The sequence below is a fragment of the Entelurus aequoreus genome, linkage group LG07 (assembly GCF_033978785.1).
Source record: "Entelurus aequoreus isolate RoL-2023_Sb linkage group LG07, RoL_Eaeq_v1.1, whole genome shotgun sequence".
NCBI classification, from domain to species: domain Eukaryota; kingdom Metazoa; phylum Chordata; class Actinopteri; order Syngnathiformes; family Syngnathidae; genus Entelurus; species Entelurus aequoreus.
In genome coordinates, this window is record NC_084737.1 from 21495504 (window position 1) to 21518153 (window position 22650).

At 39.7% G+C, this 22650-nt stretch overlaps 1 protein-coding gene across 1 annotated transcript in view; it reads right to left on the reverse strand.

Annotated features, from left to right (window-relative positions):
* Positions 1–1489: 1489 nt before the first annotated feature.
* LOC133653505 (forkhead box protein P1-B-like) overlaps positions 1490–22650 on the reverse strand; it is a 30122-nt gene continuing 8961 nt past the window's right edge. The window contains exons 3-16 of the mRNA XM_062052851.1: positions 20364–20501; positions 20190–20279; positions 16618–16732; positions 16423–16528; positions 16205–16312; positions 14910–14997; positions 14586–14663; positions 14322–14514; positions 14148–14224; positions 13942–14043; positions 13152–13279; positions 12955–13000; positions 7133–7296; positions 1490–2201 (exon numbers count right to left, since the gene is read on the reverse strand). Of these exons, the coding sequence (XP_061908835.1) occupies positions 2048–2201; positions 7133–7296; positions 12955–13000; positions 13152–13279; positions 13942–14043; positions 14148–14224; positions 14322–14514; positions 14586–14663; positions 14910–14997; positions 16205–16312; positions 16423–16528; positions 16618–16732; positions 20190–20279; positions 20364–20501 (1587 nt within the window). The 3' untranslated portion in view covers positions 1490–2047. The remainder of the gene's footprint in view (positions 2202–7132; positions 7297–12954; positions 13001–13151; positions 13280–13941; positions 14044–14147; positions 14225–14321; positions 14515–14585; positions 14664–14909; positions 14998–16204; positions 16313–16422; positions 16529–16617; positions 16733–20189; positions 20280–20363; positions 20502–22650) is intronic.

The following is a 22650-nucleotide window of genomic DNA, read 5'->3' on the forward strand; positions in this document are numbered from 1 at the left end:
TCCTTCAGTGTATGAATGTAATTCTCCAGCCATTTTTCACCACAGACTGTTCTGGTGCATGCAGTGTCAATTACAGCTGAACCTAAGGCTTCTACCATGAATATTTCAGCATCAGAAACTGACTCTTTAGAAAACAATGTAACATTGCACTCTTCAATTGTTTCTGTCTCTGCATTTTCCTCTGTCATTTTTACATGTTCAGCCTTATTTGGGCAGTCCTTAGCCCAGTGAAATGTACTCTGGCAAATAGCGCACTTAGATCTTCTGCCAAACCTATCCAGTGGGTTTGAGCCAGTCAATGGCGCCCTCTTTTGGTCGGGTTGGGAACGAAATTTCCTTCCGTCTCTTTTCCTTTGATCCACATAAAAAGCAACATCTTCGCGCATGTGAATTCCCCCGCTGCATGTGGGCGGCTGCACATTGTCTCCAAAAATTCTTTTTAAAGCTGACTTCATGCTTGCAAATGTAAGTGTTGAACAAGCTGTAAGCGCAAGCTGTTTATCTTTAACATCGAGACTGGCTGTATCCAACAACTTGAATGCCAAAACAGCGTCGGGAAGAACCATGTCAAATTTGCGCATTTTGTTGTACCTCTGCTCGAACTGAACGATGTAATCCACCATGGAAACTTCGTTTTCTCTCCGAATCTTGTCAAAGTCCGTGTATGCATCATAAGCTCTGTCCTTTTCTTCTTTTAAGAATACATTATCCAATGCCTTTACAAGGGTCTTCATCCCGTCATCTTTGTTCAAATCATCCGCAGGTATTTCCAAAGCTGTATCTCTAGCTCTCCACCTCAGTGAGAGAGCAACAGCTAATGCTTGTTTCTCCTTATCCAGATCGGTAACACGTATCCACATTTCAACCTCATTTTTCCAGCTCTCATATGACTTCTTTTCTTCAAACGCAGGAGGGACTCTGTAGTTAGCGTTGTTAGCCATCCTCTGCTACCATTGATAACTCAATGACGACAACCTTCTTTTTATACGTATACTTTACTGAGGGAACACCATAACAAACCGGCCACTGCCGTTCACATAACAGACTAAACACCGGAGCCCGCGCATAGAGCAATGCATGCTGGGAATTACCGTAAATACACTAAAAGAGTGTACCATAATAATGCGCAATGCAAAAACAGAACATTTACAGTCGCAGTGTGAATGTGAATAAACAAACTAGTCACATTCACACAAGTGATCTGGTCTACAAATAGAACATGCATATTTTTGGGATATGGGATGAAAACCAATGCAAACACACAAACTATTACTACTATTCCAATGTGATCAAATAAATACAAGAAGCGCATCCAGAAAGTATGAAGCGTAATAATGCTCCGTATTGATTGCGACTGTCAAAGGGATTGAATGTGGTTTGTAGCTGACAACTCCTCTAATTCTCTATTTGTTTGTTGTTAGAACTGTGTGGGGAATGGAAGCATGGCCAGTATGTGAAAAACCAATAAAAAGGTCAAACAACACAACGCTTGAACAGATGAATTTATTCTTCATAGAGATGGTTTACAGTGAATCTATACTTTCTGCTCTTACATGCTCAATTTGAGAAAATTCAGCCATGTTTGTGGTGGGGGTGAAAATACCAACACGTACAGTATAAAGACATTCTGTTTTTCAATCACCTGATGATATTTTTACATACAAATATATGCGATCACATGGGCAGTGAGTATATCTGGAATCATCTCTCTACAAATGTATACATAACATGACCACTAAAATAAAAACCAACTAGTGTTTTTTGTTTGTTTGTTTTCAGTTCCAATTGTGAAGTGCTCGCTATTATCAGTGTTCCCTTTCCTTTGGCTCCTCGTCTTTTTCCCAACAGGATCAACTATGACAAGACATTTTCACACGTGATCTCACTCTACTGTACAGAATTAAAAACTTGATTATAACAACAACAACAAAATACTGATAAATATGGAAACAAAAACAAGAAGAGTGTGTTTGGTTACGTATATGAAACAGTTGCTTTCGGACTCGTTTGGAATACGTTGCCGTGAAAGAGATCTGGGACCTTGTGGTCAGAGCGAGGGCACGCGGTCCAGGCGGAGCCTCTCCGGACTGCCGTTGTCTTCATCGCGGTTCGTCTCGGGGCTGTGGCCGTGCTCGTCGGTGCTTTCGGACTCGTAAGGGTAATTTTCGCAAATCTCCTCGTCCTCCTGCTCCTCTTTGATGCTGTTTTTTTAAAGCAGGAAAACAAACTGTCACGTAACTAAATCCAACCACACATGATTTAAATACAGTGGAACATCGTTTGACAAAGTAACTTTTTGATTTACGAACCACAGTCCAAATGAAAATATGCTTTAGTGTACTAACGTTTCATCCGCCCATTGTGTGCCCGGCAGCACATCCATTGTGGGCGGGCTCTGCGGTGCTTATTTAGTCAGCACAGTGCGGCTACTTGCAACTAACAGTGCAATAAATTTTCATAACATGGTCACTACTGCCTAGTGTCTCTTGTTATATTCTTATTTTTACTGTTATATTTTTATTCTTATTGTTATATTTTATTTCCATTTATACCCCCATTATTTACTTTTTACTTTTTGAATTCGATCTCAATTCTGTACACTGCTGCTGGAATTTTATTTTCCTGAGGGAACTCTCCTGAAGGAATCAATAAAGTACTATCTATCCATCCATCCATCCATCTATCTATCTATCTATCTGCTTAACATTAACCGACAAGGTAAAGTGGCTTTTATTTTATTTTTAAGATGGCGGCGCATTGCTATGCAGCAGCTTGAAGACGCTCTTGGGAGTGTAGAGCGATTTGGCAAAAAACACCCGTCATTTCTGTCAATTTCATGGCTGGCTCAAAGCGTGAACACTCTGTGATCACATACGACCGACAGACAATTCTGGATGTGGATGGATCGGGTCGTTATAGACTGAAAGATGCATGTACGGTGGACCTCCTCGCTAGCATGGGAATACTTCGCGGGCTACATCGAGCGGCCTTTGTAGCAGCGGAGTCAAGTGCTAGCGGTGACCGCCAATGGAGACGACGTAAGCGGTGTGAGCGGAAGCAGAAGCGGGGATGCCGAGCGGGGTTAACAACAAAGGGAAAAGCTAACCAAAGAAGCGTGGAGTGTCCGGGTAAGAAGCCATTTAAACTAGAACTAGCCGGCGCCAGGCTGGATAATCCCTGCACACATAGCAATTCTCTTAGAATATAACACAACTCACATAATGTTTTTTCTTTTGTGACCGTGTCAGAGGCAGACATGCAATCTACTGAGGTGGCTAACTATGATGCGTTCAGTTTATCGCAACATCTAGCAAACAATCGGACAATTCCCGTCGTATCAATTCCTAGATATGGTCGAAACTATTTAAAGTGCACTACGCATAATAAACGCAACATTATTAATATTGCTACTTCGGATAATTTCAACAAACAATCCTCAAAACAGCCCACTACCTATGATATGGGCTTTTTAAACATAAGACCATTATCTTCCAAAACGTTATTAGTTAATGAGGTCATTAGAGACAACAAACTTGACGTCGTTGGTCTCGCCGAGACCTGGCTCAAACCAGACGATTTTTTTGCGCTAAATGAGGCATCTCCTCCTAACTATACCAATGCGCATGTTGCCCGTCCTCTTAAGAGGGGAGGGGGTGTCGCACTAATATACAATGAAAACTATAATTTTACACCTAACCTAAATAATAAATATAACTCGTTTGAGGTGCTCACTTTGAGGTTTGTCACACCGCTGCCTCTCCACCTGGCTGTTATCTACCGCCCCCTGGGCCCTATTCGGACTTCATCAGTGAATTCTCAGAGTTTGTTGCTGATCTAGTGACGCACGCCGACAATATAATCATAATGGGGGACTTTAATATCCATATGAATACCCCATCGGACCCTCCATGCGTGGCGCTCCAGACTATAATTGATAGCTGTGGTCTTACACAAATAATAAATGAACCCACGCATCGCAACGGTAATACAATAGATCTAGTGCTTGTCAGGGGTGTCACCACCTCTAAAGTTACGATACTCCCGTACACTAAAGTAATGTCCGATCATTACCTTATAAAATTCGAAGTTCTGACTCATTGTCAACAAACTAATAATAATAATAATAATAACTACTATAGCAGCCGCAACATTAATGCTGCAACAACGACGACTCTTACTGACCTACTGCCTTCGGTAATGGCACCATTCCCAAATTATGTGGGCTCTATTGATAACCTCACTAACAACTTTAACGACGCCCTGCGCGACACCATTGATAGTGTAGCACCGCTAAAGCTAAAAAGGGCCCCTAAAAGGCGTACCCCATGGTTTACAGAAGAAACTAAAGCCCAGAAATTATCATGTAGAAAGCTGGAACGCAAATGGCGTGCGACTAAACTTGAGGTTTTCCATCAAGCATGGTGTGATAGTTTAATAACTTATAAACGCATGCTTACCTCAGCTAAAGCTAAATATTACTCAAATCTCATCCACCTCAACAAAAATGATCCTAAATTTTTGTTTAGTATAGTAGCATCACTAACCCAACAACGGACTCCTCCCAGTAGCTCCACCCACTCAGCAGATGACTTTATGAATTTCTTTAATAAGAAAATTGAAGTCTTTAGAAAAGAGATTAAAGACAATGCATCTCAGCTACAACTGGGTTCTATTAACACAGATACGACTGTATATACGACGGACACTGCCCTCCAAAATAGTTTCTCTCTCTTTGATGAAATAACATTGGAGGAATTGTCAAAATGTGTAAATGGGACAAAACAAACAACATGTTTACTTGACCCAATTCCTGGGAAACTTATCAAGGAGCTTTTTGTATTATTAGGTCCATCAGTGTTAAATATTATAAACTTCTCACTTTCCTCCGGCACTGTTCCCCTAGCATTCAAAAAAGCGGTTATTCATCCTCTACTCAAAAGACCTAACCTCGATCCTGACCTCATGGTAAACTACCGGCCGGTGTCCCACCATCCGTTTATCTCGAAAATCCTCTAAAAAATTGTCGCACAGCAGCTAAATGAACACTTAGCGTCTAACAATCTCTGTGAACCTTTTCAATCCGGTTTCAGGGCAAATCACTCTACGGAGACAGCCCTCGCAAAAATGACTAATGATCTATTGCTAACGATGGATTCTGATGCTTCATCTATGTTGCTGCTTCTTGATCTTAGCGCCGCTTTCGATACTGTTGATCATAATATTTTATTAGAGCATATCAAAACGCGTATTGGGATGTCAGACTTAGCCTTGTCTTGGTTTAACTCTTATCTTACTGACAGGATGCAGTGTGTCTCCCATAACAATGTGACCTCGGACTATGTTAAGGTAACGTGCGGAGTTCCCCAGGGTTCGGTTCTTGGCCCTGCACTCTTTAGTATTTACATGCTGCCGCTAGGTGACATCATACGCAAATATGGTGTTAGCTTTCACTGTTATGCTGATGACACTCAACTCTACATGCCCCTAAAGCTGACCAACACGCCGGATTGTAGTCAGCTGGAGGCGTGTCTTAATGAAATTAAACAATGGATGTCCACTAACTTTTTGCAACTCAACGCTAAGAAAACGGAAATGCTGATTATCGGTCCTGCTCAACACCGACATCTATTTAACAATACCACCTTAACATTTGACAACCAAACAATTAAACAAGGCGACTCGGTAAAGAATCTGGGTATTATCTTCGACCCAACTCTCTCGTTTGAGTCACACATTAAGAGTGTTACTAAAACGGCCTTCTTTCATCTCCGTAATATCGCTAAAATTCGTTCCATTTTGTCCACAAGCGATGCTGAGATCATTATCCATGCGTTCGTTACATCTCGTCTCGATTACTGTAACGTTTTATTTTCGGGCCTCCCTATGTCTAGCATTAAAAGATTACAGATGGTACAAAATGCGGCTGCTAGACTTTTGACAAAAACAAGAAAGTTTGATCATATTACGCCTATACTGGCTCACTTGCACTGGCTTCCTGTGCACCTAAGATGCGACTTTAAGGTTTTACTACGTACGTATAAAATACTACACGGTCAAGCTCCTGCCTATCTTGCCGATTGTATTGTACCATATGTCCCGGCAAGAAATCTGCGTTCAAAGAACTCCGGCTTATTAGTGATTCCCAGAGCCCAAAAAAAGTCTGCGGGCTATAGAGCGTTTTGTATTCGGGCTCCAATACTATGGAATGCCCTCCCGGTAAAAGTTAGAGATGCTACCTCAGTAGAAGCATTTAAGTCTCATCTTAAAACTCATTTGTATACTCTAGCCTTTAAATAGACTCCCTTTTTAGACCAGTTGATCTGCCGTTTCTTTTCTTTTCTACTCTGCTCCCAACCCGGGGTGGACCGCTAGCCTGTCCATCGGATGGGGACATCTCTACGCTGCTGACCCGTCTCCGCTCGGGATGGTTCCTGCTGGCCCCACTATGAACTGGACTTTCGCTGATGTGTTGGACTTTCACAATATTATGTCAGACCCACTTGACATCCATTGCTTTCGGTCTCCCCTAGAGGGGGGGGGGGGGTTACCCACATATGCGGTCCTCTCCAAGGTTTCTCATAGTCATTCACATTGACGTCCCACTGGGGTGAGTTTTCCTTGCCCGTATGTGGGCTCTGTACCGAGGATGTCGTTGTGGCTTGTACAGCCCTTTGAGACACTTGTGATTTAGGGCTATATAAATAAACATTGATTGATTGATTGATTGATATTTTTCCTAATCATTTTAGCGATCTGGCTGTTAAAGTTAAGAAGTTTTGTGATTTTAAACTGTGAATGCAGCACAGGGCTAGTGACAGTGTGTGTTTGTCAGCAGGGTGGCTACAGATGAGGACAGTTCAGCTAGTTGTTGTTTGGCTTTGTTATTAAATACATAGTTGATCCATCACCCCCTTGTTATGTAGTACTGTACAGCACTTTATATTGTGTTCAAAGTGTACACACCTTTACTAAAATATGGACTTTTGTCAGGGCTGGATCTAATTCTTCATGTTTATGTTCTTTTCTATGGAGAAATGAGCTTCAATATGCAAACTTATCCACTTACGAGCCCTGTTCAAGAACCAGTTAAGTCCGTAAATGGAGGTTCCACTGTGTGTGTGGAGAGGCTTACTAAGCTTGTGGAGGCGACTGTGTCGCACTGCTGTCGCTTTGGTATCCGGACCCATTGGCGAGGGCGCCGTTCATCTGCTCTTGAAGGATATGTGGCAGAGAATGTAACGGAATGCTGCCCATCGCACCCGGGTGGTAGAAAGAGTTGCTGTCTAGACTTCCAGCCTGAAAGTAAAAGCACACAATTACCACCACAATGAACATTTTCTTGCATTTAACCCTCAGTGCAAAAATGTTGACATTTTTGTTCTTTTAGTACATTTTTGCTGTATTTTTGCCATACTTTTTGCTGTTGCACCATTATACATGATTTTTCTAATAGGGTTTTTTATGTTACATTTTAATATCCAATTATTCTACAGGTGTACTATACGCTGGCAGTTATGCCACAATACCCCAAAGCCAAACAGGACATACAAGTCCTTCACTTTTTAAACAACATAACATTTTGTATTTATTTTATTTATTTACTCTTACTTTTTTTGCTCAAATGGTTTAAACAATTTTCAGTTCTAAACAAACATACCAAACAGGTAATGTTTTAAAAATATATATATTTTAACAACGGCTGTCAAAAATAACGAGTTAACTCATGTAATTAACCACAAAACAATTGCAAATAAATGAAGTACATTCAAGTAAAACATTCAAAAATGTTTCTGTAGGACATACTGACAACACAATTTCATACATAGACATTCTGTAAGGATGCAAAAAAACTAAACAATAGTTTATATATATATATATATATATATATATATATATATATATATATATATATATATATATATATATATATATATATATATATATATATGTGTGTATATATATATGTATGTGTATACACTGTATATATATATATATATATATATATATATATACATATATATATATATATATATATATATATATATATATATATATATATATGTGTGTATATATATGTGTATATACAGTATATATATATATATATACATATAAATGTGTATATATATATACACATATATATATATATGTGTATATACAGTATATGCACACACACACGTATGTATGTATGTTATATACTGTATATATATATACCGGTATGTATATATATATACATACATATATATATATATATATATATATATATATATATATATATATATATATATATATATATATATATATATATATATATATATATATACACACATATATATATATATATATATATATATATATACATATGTATTCCTCACGCACTTTGCCGATGATGTCACGTTATCGATGGGAAAATGCATTCTTAGACAATATGATTTGCCTGAGCGACGAGGAGAAACCGAGAGTAACGCGCTGTAGAAAATGGATTAGAAAGGACAGATGTTTTAAAATTATAATACAAAAAAAATATATACATATATTTTTTTTTAACTTGGGACTTCTCGCGGGCCGGATTTTGGACGCTGGCGGGCCGTAGTTTGGGGACCCCTGTGTTAGATGCTATAAACTGAAAATCATGCTTTTTTTCATGATTGTACCACATCATCAATAGTTTTGTTTGGTTTTGTTGAGAAAATATCTTCACAGTCATGGAGGTAACATTGCATTTGTGGTATCTGCTACAAAGTTGTTTGTTCAATAATAACATGAAGCTTCTTATTACATGTAATCTTAATAAAAAAAAACAACACTTCCTCAGTTCTTCCCGCTCTCGGACTAAGTGTAACACTGCGGCAGGCTGCCCACACTACACAATATTTCCAATGCTACAATAATCTTTCCCCATCATCTACTGACTACTTTCATCCTCTATACCGCCTCAATAGTTGACCGATCACCAACACAACACTAAATCATTCAAAGCATTCACTCATTAATTTTGTATCTCCTTTGTAAGCCTCACGGGACAGACATTGACAGCATCACAGACTGCATCAATTTCTGTGAGGACTCCATCATCCCTACAAAAACTGTCCACTTTTACCCAAAAAACGAGCCCTGGATCACCAGCCAGCTAAAGGTACTGCTGAATAAAAAGAAGCTAGCCTTCAGATCTGGTCATCAGGATGAGTTGAGGAGGATACAGTGGCAGCTTAAAGTTCAGCTGCACGAAGGAAAAGATGCCTACAGAAGAAAGCTAGAGGCCAAACTCCAGCAGAATAACATTCGGGATGTGTGGAAAGGCATGAAAACCATCACCGGCTTCAATACCAAAGCCAAACTGCTGGATGGGGGTGTAGATGGAGCCAAAGAGCTTAATTAGTTTTTCAATAGATTTAGCAATGCACCCCTTACTGGCCCTCCCCCCACTACTGCTGTCCTCACACCTCCCCTGACCATCAATCCACACACTCCTTCACTGTCGCCTGCCACTGCTGTTTCTCATCCCGCCACTTCCACAGCAGGAGAGAGTATCTACCATGCCAAGTCAGCAGGCCCTGACCGAGTCAACCCCTGGGTCCTGGAGACTTGTGCTGCTCAGCTGGCTGAAATCCTGCACTTCATCTTCAACCTGAGTCTGAAGTTAGAAAAGCTACCAGCGCTATGGAAAACATCCTGCATAGTGCCGGTCACCAAGAAGCCTATCCCATCGGGCTTGAATGACTTCAGACCTGTTGCCCTGACGTTTCATGTGATGAAGGTCCTCGAGAGACTTGTGCTGGCTCAGCTGAGACCCCTGGTGGCTCCTTCCTTGGACCTCTCTACAGTTTGCGTATCAGCCCCATGTAGGAGTGGATGATGCTGTTATCTACCTGCTGCATCATGCTCACTCTCACCTGGATGGTGGGAGGGGCACTGTGAGGATCATGTTTTTTGATTGGTGCCTTTAACACCATTCAGCCAATTCTGATGAGTGACAAGTTGCTCAGGATGGGTGTCAGTTCATCCATTGTCTCCTGGATCACTGATTACTTGTCTGACAGGCCCCAGTTTGTGCGACTGGGGAGCTCCTTGTCGGATACTGTGGTCAGTGGTGTAGGTGCTCCACAGGGGACCGTCCTGTCTCCTTTCCTGTTCACCCGGTACACCTCAGACTTCCAGTATAGTTCCAGGTCCGGTCACCTGCAGAAATACTCTGATGACTCTGCTGTGGTCGGGTGTATCGGAGAGGGACAGGAATTGGACTACAGGACACTGATCGCTGACTTTGTGGAGTGGTCTCAGGCAAACCATCTGCTCCTTAATGTGGACAAGACCAAGGAGCTGGTCATCGACTTCAAGAAGAGAATGACCCCAGTGGAGCCCATCAAGATCCAGGGCCGGGAGGTGGCAGTGGTGGGGCAGTACAAGTACCTGGAAGTCCACTTGAACAGCAGACTGGACTGGAAGGACAACAGCAAAGCTGTTTACAAGAAGGGCATGAGCAGACTCTTTTTCCTGAGGAAGCTTAGGTGCTTTAATGTGTGCAGCAAGCTGTTGGAGATATTTTTTCAGTCTGTTGTGGCCAGTGCCCTTTACTTTGCAATGGTTTGTTGGGGAAGCAGCACCAGCAAAAGGGACTTAAACCGGATTAAAAAACTGATCCGGAAAGCCGGCCAAACTATTGGCACGCAGTTGGAGGCGTTTGTGTCAGTGAGGGACAGGAGGACACTGGACAAACTGCTGGCCATCATGGACAATCCTGCCCACCCACTCCACCAGACAATTGAGGGACAGCAGAGCTCATACTCCAACAGGCTCCTTCAGCTTCGTTCCCACAGTGCTCGATTCAAGAACTCCTTCATTCCGCACTCCATCCAGCTGTATAATCAATCGCCATACAGCAATAGATGATATCTGTCTATTACCTGACCGCTTCTATGTTAGCTACCTCTCTTTGTTTATAATGTATATTTTCTGCTGGATCTACTCTCTACTCAGTGGCCTAGTGGTTAGAGTGTCCGCCCTGAGATCGGTAGGTTGTGAGTTCAAACCCCGGCCGAGTCATACCAAAGACTATAAAAATGGGACCCATTACCTCCCTGCTTGGCACTCAGCATCAAGGGTTGGAATTGGGGGTTAAATCACCAAAAATGATTCCCGGGCACGGCACCGCTGCTGCCCACTACTCCCCTCACCTCCCAGGGGGTGATCAAGGGGATGGGTCAAATGCAGAGGACAAATTTCACCACACCTAGTGTGTGTGTGACAATCATTGGTACTTTAACTTTAACTTTTAAGTTAAGTTTTTAACTTATTTTAAGCTGCCCTTTTTTTTGCTACAGCTCTTACATATACTGTAATATTGTACATGGTATTTGGGATTTGTTATATATTGTATATATTATGTAAAAATACAATATAATATAATATATACAGTGTATACTGTATATATAATATGTAAATATTACATATATGTTATATTTTATATTGCTACTATGGTACATTTTTTGTCTACTTTATACCTTTTGTTTTTCACACTCTTTTTGTGCCCTTGTGTGCATTATTCTTTCCATCCTTTGTAACTGAGCTACTACTGTGTGGAACAATTTCCCTTGTGGATCAATAAAATTTGTCTCAGTCTAAAGTCTTACACGCAGGATAGCTTAGCCTGGCTTCGTTCTTTGAAATAGTCCCCACTCCGACACCGGCATAAAGGAGAGTATGGCTTCATGTAACAATTGAACACTTCTCTTAGAGAGGTTGTCCCTGCTAGAGGGACGTGTCCACATGTTAGAAAATAACGTTAAGTTACATTTAGACAGCGTTTGATACGGCAGTTAGCGCAGGCTGCACTAGGCCTACTGTGTGGCTAGCACAGCTAGCTTTGACTCCAAGTGGCCAGCTAGCCACGGTGCACCGGAGGGCGTGAACAAGTCAGTTAGTCTATGCTGCACTCAGCCTGCTAGCGTCGTTAGCTCTAAGCAGGCAGGTACGCGCCGGAGTTAAAAAAATTAAATTTTTTGCTCCAAAATAACGGAATTCCGCTAAATAGCGGACATTTCGGATGCCTGCAGTATAAGTAGTGCCTTAAATTTGAACAACATAAGTGATTTTACCAATTTAAACTTCTGACATTATCTGATCAAAAGGCCTTCAAAAGGGTCAAACTTAAAAAGGTATATGTTTTGTTTAGGACTGTAGTTTATTGAAAAGAAATAGCAAACAATGCAAAAATAATATATTTGGCTTTATAGGGCATTCAAATGTTCCCAGAAGGTTAAAGCATATTGGATTTGAGGTCCATGTAATGTATTGTAATGTAATGCTGCGTTTATTAACCATTGTTGGGCCGCCAAAAATATCTGTTTCTCAGCTGTGGTAAGTCCAGGCAGCCGCAAAACTCAGTTGTAATACACTTTTGCACCACTTGTGGTTGTAATAACAATCTTAAACAAACAAGTCTGGAGATAAAGTCAGAGACATTTCTTAATCGCAAAAATTATGACGAAAGTGGTGAAGCTGTATTTTAATTTGCACTTAAATAAAAATAACAAAAACACATTTATTATTATTTTTTATTGTTCATTTAGTTAGAATTAACTTAATTTCAGCACTGCGCAATTGTACGTACCGGTACACTCATTTTTCATTCAGTTTTTATGAGTCCTTTCTTTTGCAGTTAATTTGATTAGTATTTATTTTTGTAATCAGCCTGACCTAAGTCTTAAAAAAAATATTTGTAATTATTGTTACTTGGTTTCATATAATTTGACAAGGTCTATCATGTTGAACTGTAAGTAGGTTAGATATAATTATTGAATACGATTAAAATCAAGAGTAAGATTTCTAATTCAGTGTTAAAAAATTGAGTGGGCCCTGGGCCCCTCTGTAGTGGAAAGGTTGGCCCCCAAGGCCAAACATTTTAGGAAATCTTGAAATAATGTATAAGAAATGCTTTCCTATTGGATTCTGCTTTACCTGAGACATGGACCCAGCTAAACTTTGCCGGTTTTTCAGTAGAGATCTGTAATTACAAAAAGACACAAAAAGAGAGAGTTAGGGCTCGGCGGGAAATGACAGGCAGGCGGTAGACGCCGGCACTCCGAAAAGCATTCAAATGGAACGTCAGGTTGGAGGATGATGGTGTGGCGTCAACAAGGCATTAGTCAACTCACCCATTAACGGCAGCCTTCTGGGGCCTTCTTCTGTGGAACTCGATCTCGTCGACCGTCCACACGGCTCCCTTCACATTCTCCAGGCGGACAAAGCACTTATGGAGGCTCAGGTTGTGTCTCACAGCGTTCTGGACAATTCCATAAAAAATGATTTGAAGCACACATAATGGACATCAAATCTAACTGCAACCAAATACAGTTGTAACTAAACTTAAGAGTGTTTTGAGATAAGAGCTGCCTTTCAGCTAAATGTTATGTTTCAAAGGACAGTGCTGAGAAGAAGAATCGGATGATATTCATTGAATTAAAAAAATAAATCATCTAAAACATGACCGAGCGTGTCAACTAGCCAAAGCAATTCAAGTGTACCACTGTTAATCTGAACCATACTGAAGCTGAATGAGTCCAACGCCAGTCAAGTATGGTAAAATAATATCTAAACGGTGGGCATTCATCTGTGAAAATCTGGACAAGCTGCTGATGGTATGCTTGACAGAAAAACAGCTGAAATGAGATATTGTAGAAGGTAAATACTGTACATTATTATTACATTACTTCATAAAACTACTGTAGTTGTCTGTAGTACATTCTATTGTACCATTTATATACATTATTTCTTGTCTAAAACATAGTATTTATTTTTAAAATGCATGTGGTGTTTTGGGGAGGGGGCAAGCACAAGTTAAATTGATTTCAATTCATTTCAATGGGCGACGCTGATTTGAGATACAAGTGTTTTGAGTTTAGAGCTCCGTCACAGAACCATGTAGGCTCCTTTTTACGTCAGTACCTTCCACGTTGCTGCGTTGCGTCTGAAATAAGCAAAGTTTCTTGTGAACCAGTTGTAGATTTCATTCAAAGTCAGCTGGTTACGAGGTGATTCATATATTGCCTGAAAGAGACAAGAAAACACAATAAAATAATAATAATAATAATATACAAATGAGAATTATTGCAGTCCAGCATTTGTGTTTGAGTGTGAAACGTAGCCTTTACCTGTCGTATGAGAGACGCATACGTAAATGGAGGTCTGACCTCTGTGCTCAGGTAAAACTCCTTATTATCAACAATATCTGTGGAGAGACAACAGTGCAGCAGCTTCACAAACACAAAAACTTTGAAATTCACGAGCCTCAAAGCTTGTGTAAGCCTGCAGATTTTCCCACTCACCTTGGCTGACGGAGCGACTGTACCGCCTGCGTACAGGGGTCCCGGTGAAGACGCTATTGGGAGTCAGGACCGAGGGGGAGTCGGACAGTGGCATCAGGGGTGTGGATGGTGCCGTGGCGCTTTGGGACACGGTCATAGGGGGGCCTTTGGACAGCGTCGTCTGGGAGAAGGACACATTTGGCACCAGATTCACCTGAGAAACAGAAATAAATTAAGTCAGGAACATACCAAACAACAAAAATATGATAAGTGACAGAAACTTACGGGCTGAGCTGCAGTTTTGGGCTCGGATGACTTTAGGTGAGCCATCATTGCTTGGAGTCGCTCTTTGTCCTTCTTTAACTGCATTCAGAGCAAATAAAAAAAGTGTTGAGTTGACTGTCTGATGTACGCAAAGTTGCAAACACACATTTGGTTACTTTCTGGCACAAGTGTAACTTGTATAAAGATGTCACTGAGTTCCAGGCCTGGTGTGAAAAAAACATGGATGACATTTCCCCTCAGTGACAGCCACTAGTGAGCAACTAACTCACCTACGCTCACATTTATGGATTTGGAAAAAAAATGTATATAAACATTGAAACAAACCTGTAGTTCCAGCTGCTGAACAACTTGCATTTGCACGCGACACTGCGCAGTGCTCTTGTCATCAAGTGTGTGCTCACTGTTCAAATGCCTGCAGACGAACAAAACAAAACATTTGTAAAGGAAGCAAACACGTTTTAATGTAGATAAAACATATTTTCAATCTGCATACACAGCTCAAATAAGTTTAATGTAGGAAAAATTACAATTTTCCTTTTTGGTCCTTTATATCGAGTCATGATCTCTGTTTTGTTTTGCATGTTTTGTTTTATATATACTTAGTATTAATTGTGGTATTCAGGATCAACTTAATTATCGATCCACATTTTCTCCCGTTTTTGTGTGCCCTTTGTTGATATGACATCTGCCTATTTGACTGCAGATATCTGGACAGCAATGTTTGTAAGTAACCACCGAAATGGGACAAATTTGTGATAAATGTGTACATAGCCATACCATCAACAATATACTGTATTTGTTTAGCTTTCAGGGAACTAAGGCTCACTTTTTTGTTCTTTCTGCACATTTTGGGTTTTTTTCTTTGTGTGTAAAACTTTTGCTCAGTGTGCAATGTTGGGGTTAAAGTCTAATTTTCGTTTTAGTATTTATACATAGTACAATCGTTTACTGTGCAATTTTAGTTTTTTATTGTTTTTATTGCGTTTTAATTTTGTTACAGTATGTAAAATCTTCGTTGCGACCATTACATTTCGCTATTGTGAGATAATGTCTATCCTATCCTATCCTAATTTTTGTTGTGTTCCTCAATTATACATTTATTTTCCTAAGTGGGTATTTTCTATGTTAAATTTTAAGTTTAAATTGTTTTAAAGTTATTAGACACTACTCCAAAGCTAAACAGGACATAAACGTCCTTTATTTTTATAAGGGCATAAATACGTTTTTGGATTCTTTTTTTTTTTTGCGAACATCCCTAATCAACAAAAACAAATGTAAGGTTTTTTATTTTTTATTTTAACCCTTTCAAGGCTTTTTGATCAAATGATGTCATGGGTTTCAATTAATTTGCATAACAATTATTTCACTAATTTAAACCTGTGACATACCTGATCAAAAAGGCTTTCAAAAGCGTCAACATTTAAAAAAAATATTACACTTTTGATATTTTTGCTTAGGACTAAATTCTATTGAAAAATTTTATTTAAAAACAAGTTCAAAATCCAAATGTTTTTGCACCCTTCACAAACTTCACAAATTGTATATCCTGTTTGGCTATGAAGATACTTAAAATTAAATGCTAGTTATGTTTTAAAGAAAACTCTCCTTCCGTTACTCACTTGAGAAATGCCTGAAAGTCTCCAAAGACGGTCTCGCAGCCGGGCCATTTGCACATGCCGTTCCCGTAGAGAGGATGGCTACTCTGTGCGTTTTCATCCAGCGAGCCACTGAAACAAATGGTAACATGCGAGCAATGTCAGCGCACGAAAAACGCTAGAAAGTAAGGCCCCATTGCAGAGCAGGATGCATAAAGATTTCAGTTTGGACAGGAAAGCACCTTTCCTTCCTCTTCAGGAGAGTGTGATGGCCGTTAGTCGTGGACTGTTGATTGGACGACTCTCTGGTGTCACCGCCCGTGGACGCACTGCTGCCGTTCTCGCAGCCTGAAACAATACAGCACTCAGCAAGAGTCTTCAAACCTGTAAGGCCGATCTTACACACTTCCAAGCAACGAACAGAATTGAAAACATACCGGCAGCGGCGCTGGTGGGGAGCACAGAGAGCAGGCCCTGCCTCTGCAGGTTGAGCAGATGTTGTTGCTGCACTTGAAGGAGCTGCTGCTGGATGGCGATCTGCTGTGCTGTCAGCTGGGACAAATTGGCAGAGCACCAGTTAAAGGTTGACAAACTGTGATTAATGAGATTTATGGGAAGAGTTGCTTGACACTGTAATTATCTTTTCAAGATACATTTTAACGAGGAAATATGATGCCATTTTTTCTGTGTGGTTTTACTGTACTCACTCACACAAGAACTAATGTGGTCAAAAACATTTCCTTAATTGTTTGCATACAAAGCCCACTCGTGGAAGGCATTCCCTTGATGACGACAAGCACTTTTGGAAAGAAACTAAACATTTCCTGCATCCACACGCCCACACCTGCTGCCAAGTGCCTCTTGGCGCTATGAAGCACCGGTAAGTGCATGTTGACATTGCAGGTGAATGATGCGACTTTCAGAAGGAGCTAAGCATCACACTTCGGCTTCCGTTTCAAGAAGATTCAAAAACAATCCTGAGGGCATTAATGCCAGTTAGAGAGAAACTTTGGGTCAATAAATTATAGTCTTTTTAAGAACTTTATGTCATGTTTTCTTTTATTTTTTATCAGGACAGTCAAAATTAACCATCTAATGCAAATTATCATCATTAATTCGATACATTTGTTTAAAACCAAAATTAAGCCATTTGCAGCACAGAAAGACTCAAAACCCCTAAAACGTCTCTGGCAAAGCATTTTGGGCAGTTTGTCAAAATAATGTTAGCATTGTGCATGTACAAATAGGCAGATAATGTAATCATGACAGGCTGCAGAACCAAATCAGTCAACATTAAAAATGCTAAACCTGATGGGAAAATTAAGTACAGTGGATCGACAAAGTATCATTTACTTTTCACAGAAGTACTTCCATCTTAAAATAGCAAATTATTAACACAAAAGGAGTAACAATAAATGTTTGTTCAGAAAAACGTTCTTGAGTCTCTTTGCACATGCAAAATAAATCACGATGAATGTTGATTAAAATGAATATTTCCTTGTGATTGATTCAAATGAAAACTTGTGATTAATCTGATTAAAACATTTATTCATTTGACAGCACTAAAACAAATATACAATATTTTAACATTAGAGTGTACAATACAGTATACTAAACTGGAAGCAGCAGCAGGCAACGAGCTCAACATGAATGCATAAATTAATGTCTCAAAGCGCTTTACAACATTGCTCTCATGGAAATGCTGGCTTTGAAATATTGCTTCAAAATTATTTTAATGAGGAGTTAGAAATATTTCGCAAATTGAATATAAGAGCTCATTAGAAAGGATATTAAAGAAAACACGACCAAGCTCCAACAGGATGCGAATGTATGTGCTATAGCAAATGCTCTCCAAAATAATCTTTCTCATGTTGAAGAAAAAACATTGGAGGAACTCTTGCGACTCGTAAGTAGGACAAAACGAACATATTTACTTGACCCACTTCCTGGGAAACTTATCAAGGAGCTGTTTTAATATTAGGACCATCAGTGCTATATATTTTTAACTTATCACTTTTCTATGGTACTGCTCCCCTAGCATTCAAAACAGTGGTTGTTCATCCTCTGCTAAAAAGACCTAACCTTGATCCTGACTTCCTGCTAAACTACTGGCCAGAGTCACACCTCCCGTTTATCTCAAAAGTCCTTGAAAAAAATAGTTGCACAGCAGCTAAATAAATATTAAGTATCTAACAATCTCTGTGAACCTTTTAAGTCCGGTTTCAGGGCAAATCACTCTGCGGAGACAGCCCTCACAAAAATGACTAATAATCTATTGCTAACGATGGATGCTGATGCGTTATCTATGTTGCTGCTTCTTGATCTTAGCGCTGCTTTCGATACCGTCAATCATAACATTCTATTAGAACATATCAAAACACGTATTGGTATGTCAGACTTACACTTAAGTCCTATCTTACTGATAGATGCAGTGCGTCTCTCATAACAACATGACCTTGGAGTATGTCAAGGTAATGTGCGGAGTTCCACAGGGTTCGGTTTTAGACTCTGCAGTCTTCTGCCGCGAGGCGACATCATATGCAAGTACGGTGTTAGCTTTCACTGTTATGCTGATGACACCCAACTTTATTTGCCCCTAAAGCTGACCAACCCGCCAGATTGTAGTCATCTGGAGGCGTGTCTCAATGAAATCAAACAATGGATGTCCATCAAATTTTGGCATCTTAACACTAAGAAAATGGATTATCGGTCCTGCTCGACACCAGCACCCCTCATTTGTAGTCCCTCCTAAGGTTTCACACTGTCCCATTGGGTTGTGTTTTTTCTTGCCCGGATGTGGGTTCAGATCCGGGGCTGTCGTGGTTTGTGAAGTCTTTTGAGGCATTCGCGATTAAAGGCTATACAAATAAACTTTTATTGATGTATTAGGAACACATAAGTTGGCGTCACTGCCAAAATCTTGGTCTACAACTTCACATGCATAATGTACAATTAAGGGAACGTGTCCTAGGTAAGGATGTTCTGATCAAGGTTGTATGCTGTCGATCATCCATGAGTGACATCGGCTGATACCAATATCACATAGATTATATGTCAATTGTTCTATTTATTTATGGTGAGTGCTATTGACAGTTTAGCAATAGCAACCCAATATCTAAACTAGTTCCTTATTCGATTATATTATATAGAATTGTTTGAGAAAAACAAAGTCAATAGTACGGTACACAATAACTAAACAAAATCAAAAACTACTATCTATTTCTCATTTAAATTATTTGGTTTTTGCCCTCAAAGTCCGACTGTGTGCACGTAATTATTCCCTGATTTTCTAAATAATAACAAAACCGACAAAAAACAAAGATTTTGATAAAATAAAAGTATCGAACTATTCATTCTAGTATTGATCATATACTGATACTACCCCACCACCAATTTATGGATCGATCTGCCAAGTCAAGTACTCACAGTGACAATGCTGATGCACCAACAGTTATACTATTCTCTCTATAAACTCTTATTAATCTACTTTACTGTTAAAATCAAATTACTTTCTGCTGCAATGCGGTTCCATCTAAACTTTTTAAAATTGTGTTGTGTAAATCTAACTTAGAGGTTAGCTTAGCTATTAGCATGCCTGCTCTTGGCTTCCTCTGTGTGTAACATGTTTAGCTTAGTCCTCCAGTGATAATGGTACCAGATAATGATACTTAAGATACGAAGGAATGCAGTTTATTTGCCCTAATGGAGTTGATTATTATTAGCTTAGAGCAGCGGGTCCACACTGTCTATGGAAACACATAATTAGCTACTAGCTGCTTGTCAGCCGGGGGAAGAAAAATAGATACAGTGTGAGCCAGAGGGGATCAGCATTTTTGATCAGCATTAAAATGCAGTAATCAGCAATGGCGATTACATACTTTTTAACAAAAACTGGCCAATAATGAGCAGGGGGCCGATCGATTGGCACATCCCTAGTCCATTTACACACATAATGAAAATGTCAGTGTGAAGGTAGTGGTGCAACATAAATACTAATATGTAAGCTTACCTCCTGGCTAACTATGCCAGCATTCTTCTGTTGGAGAAGCTGCATATTTAGTTGTTCTTGCTGGTTCTTGAAGACCTCCTGGATTTGCTGCTGCAGATAAGTTGTTCGAGAGTTAGAGGAAACAAAGAAGTTGTGCTAAGTGAAGACAGACAAGCCTAATCCATGATACGGTACCTGGTGTAACATGAGGGCCTTCTGCTGCTGGAACAGGGCTTGGATCTGTTGAGGACTGAGAACCTGCTGCTGCGGCGTCTGCTGCAGCTGCTGAGGAGCCTCTGCTGGCGGGGTCATCATTGATGACAATGCCGGGACCTGAGACAAACGCAACATTGTATTAGAACAAGTTAGCATATATCTCACATTCAAATCTATCAACATAATGTGGAAAACTAAGAGAGGAAATGGAAGTTTTCATTGCGTCCCAGTGGGTGTTTTTGTGAACTCTTTAACACTCACACAAACACACAAAGGAAAACGGGTGTGGTGTCACTCAGTGTTGAAAACACTGACAGAGAGAAAAAAAAACAAGATGAAATGGATGAGTAAACATTTTACGAATGCACTTGATAAGAATGTCCTTGTTGGTCCATGGTGAGGAATCCCACGTGTCTGAGCACGCTTTACAAACATGAAAAGGAACAGCAAATAAAACATGTGCTAGACAATGTATTGTTAAAGGAACAAATGTGCTCCAAAAATATCGATATGTTATTTTATGAGGTAAATAACTGCCTTCAGTAACTAATCACCTATTTTAAGTGTCTGCAATATTGGTGGACAAGCCTGTCCAACTTTAATACTACCGCTAACATTAGCATTCAGTTTCTTTTGTTTTTGTTTACAAAATATGCAGATACTAACATGATCAGACAATCTTGATTTCAAGACATAATATAACAGACTTAATCCAAAGAGATTCATTAGGTCTTCAAAAAAATATGCAATTCGTTATTCTTATAGCCAGACCTGTTGTTTGCTTCCGTACCTGACGGTTTCGGCTACAACTGTTGCCTTAGGTCTGGCTATAAGAATAATAGACTGCATATAACAGACTTGTTTGGTTAATGTTTAGCACATATACAGTATTCATTGAGTTTGACTTCCATGTCTTTCACTGTTAACAAATGCACATTTACAGCAGCTCATCTTGGCCCTTGGTCTCAAATTGCTGATGTAAATTGGAAGACGTAAACACAGATATTATAGCGTCTCAAAGCAGGGAAGCTGTACCGGTTTGTCTTCTTTAAAACAAACATGTATTTGCTTTCCCATCTGTTATTTGTTTATTTGGACTACTCCCATTTTCTCTCAACTTAATAACGTCTATAGAGAACGGCTAAAATATTTCAAGAAAAAACATACTTCTTGTGCAAGGGTGTTAAACTCATTTTTTTGAAAGCCACTTCGCATTTATGGTGGCCCTTTGAGGGACGTTTGTAACAACGAATATATATGAATATACTTTTACATAAGTCAAGGTGCTGAGCAGATAATTATGTTAAATAATTATTTTTGATATCCTATGCTTTCAACATCTTGTTGCATTAGCAGATAATATTAAAGCATAATAGAACAAATGCAATTGTGTGCAGTACATTATGAGAACACTGGCATAAAACATATGCAATTGCATGCAGTACTTTTTTCTGTCAAAATAAAAAAAAACAATACATTTACAGAAAGTGCTTTATTATTTCCAGCCTTTTGCAGGCAACATAAAATAATGTGGCAGGCCACTTAAAATATTGGGGCGGGCCACATAAAATGACATGGCGGGCCACAGATTTGGCCCCCGGGCCTTGAGTTTGACACAAGTGCTCTAGTGGAATGGTGCAGGAATTAAGTCACAAAATTGAGGGAGGTGTAGTTTTATGTATATAAAGTACCTAGTTTTATTTAAGTTAAGCAGCACTGAATGTACATTAAAAGACCCATGCTGTTGCATAAAATGTGGCAGGCCAGATTTGACATATGGGCTGAGAGCTTGACAGATGTGTGAAAAAACATGTACATTTGCACACAACCACACACACGCACACACAAAATAATGCTACGCCATCAAACAGACTTCACTGAATAGCTGATCATTTTAGCAACTCACCGTCTTGTGTAAGATGGGTCTTTGCAGTCGATTCAACTCAAAATGAAGCAAACAACAGCAGATGGCTCGAGGGAATTAGCACACCATCAAAACAACAACAACAACAACCACCACCACTGCCACAAAAACAACATCCTCTACTGAGCAGGCAGCAATTTACCAACCCCCACTCCCTGCCGAGCCTCACTGCTCTGGCAGTGTTTGCAGTAAACATAAACAAAGTAATCAAAATTGCACAGAGACTAAATAATGAATAAAAGCAGGCAGTGCCTGTTTACAAAAACAGAACGCAGGATTCATATTTTAATTAAGGTCTGAACCACAAACAAACATCTCTCTCTGAGGCAGAGTCTGTTTTGA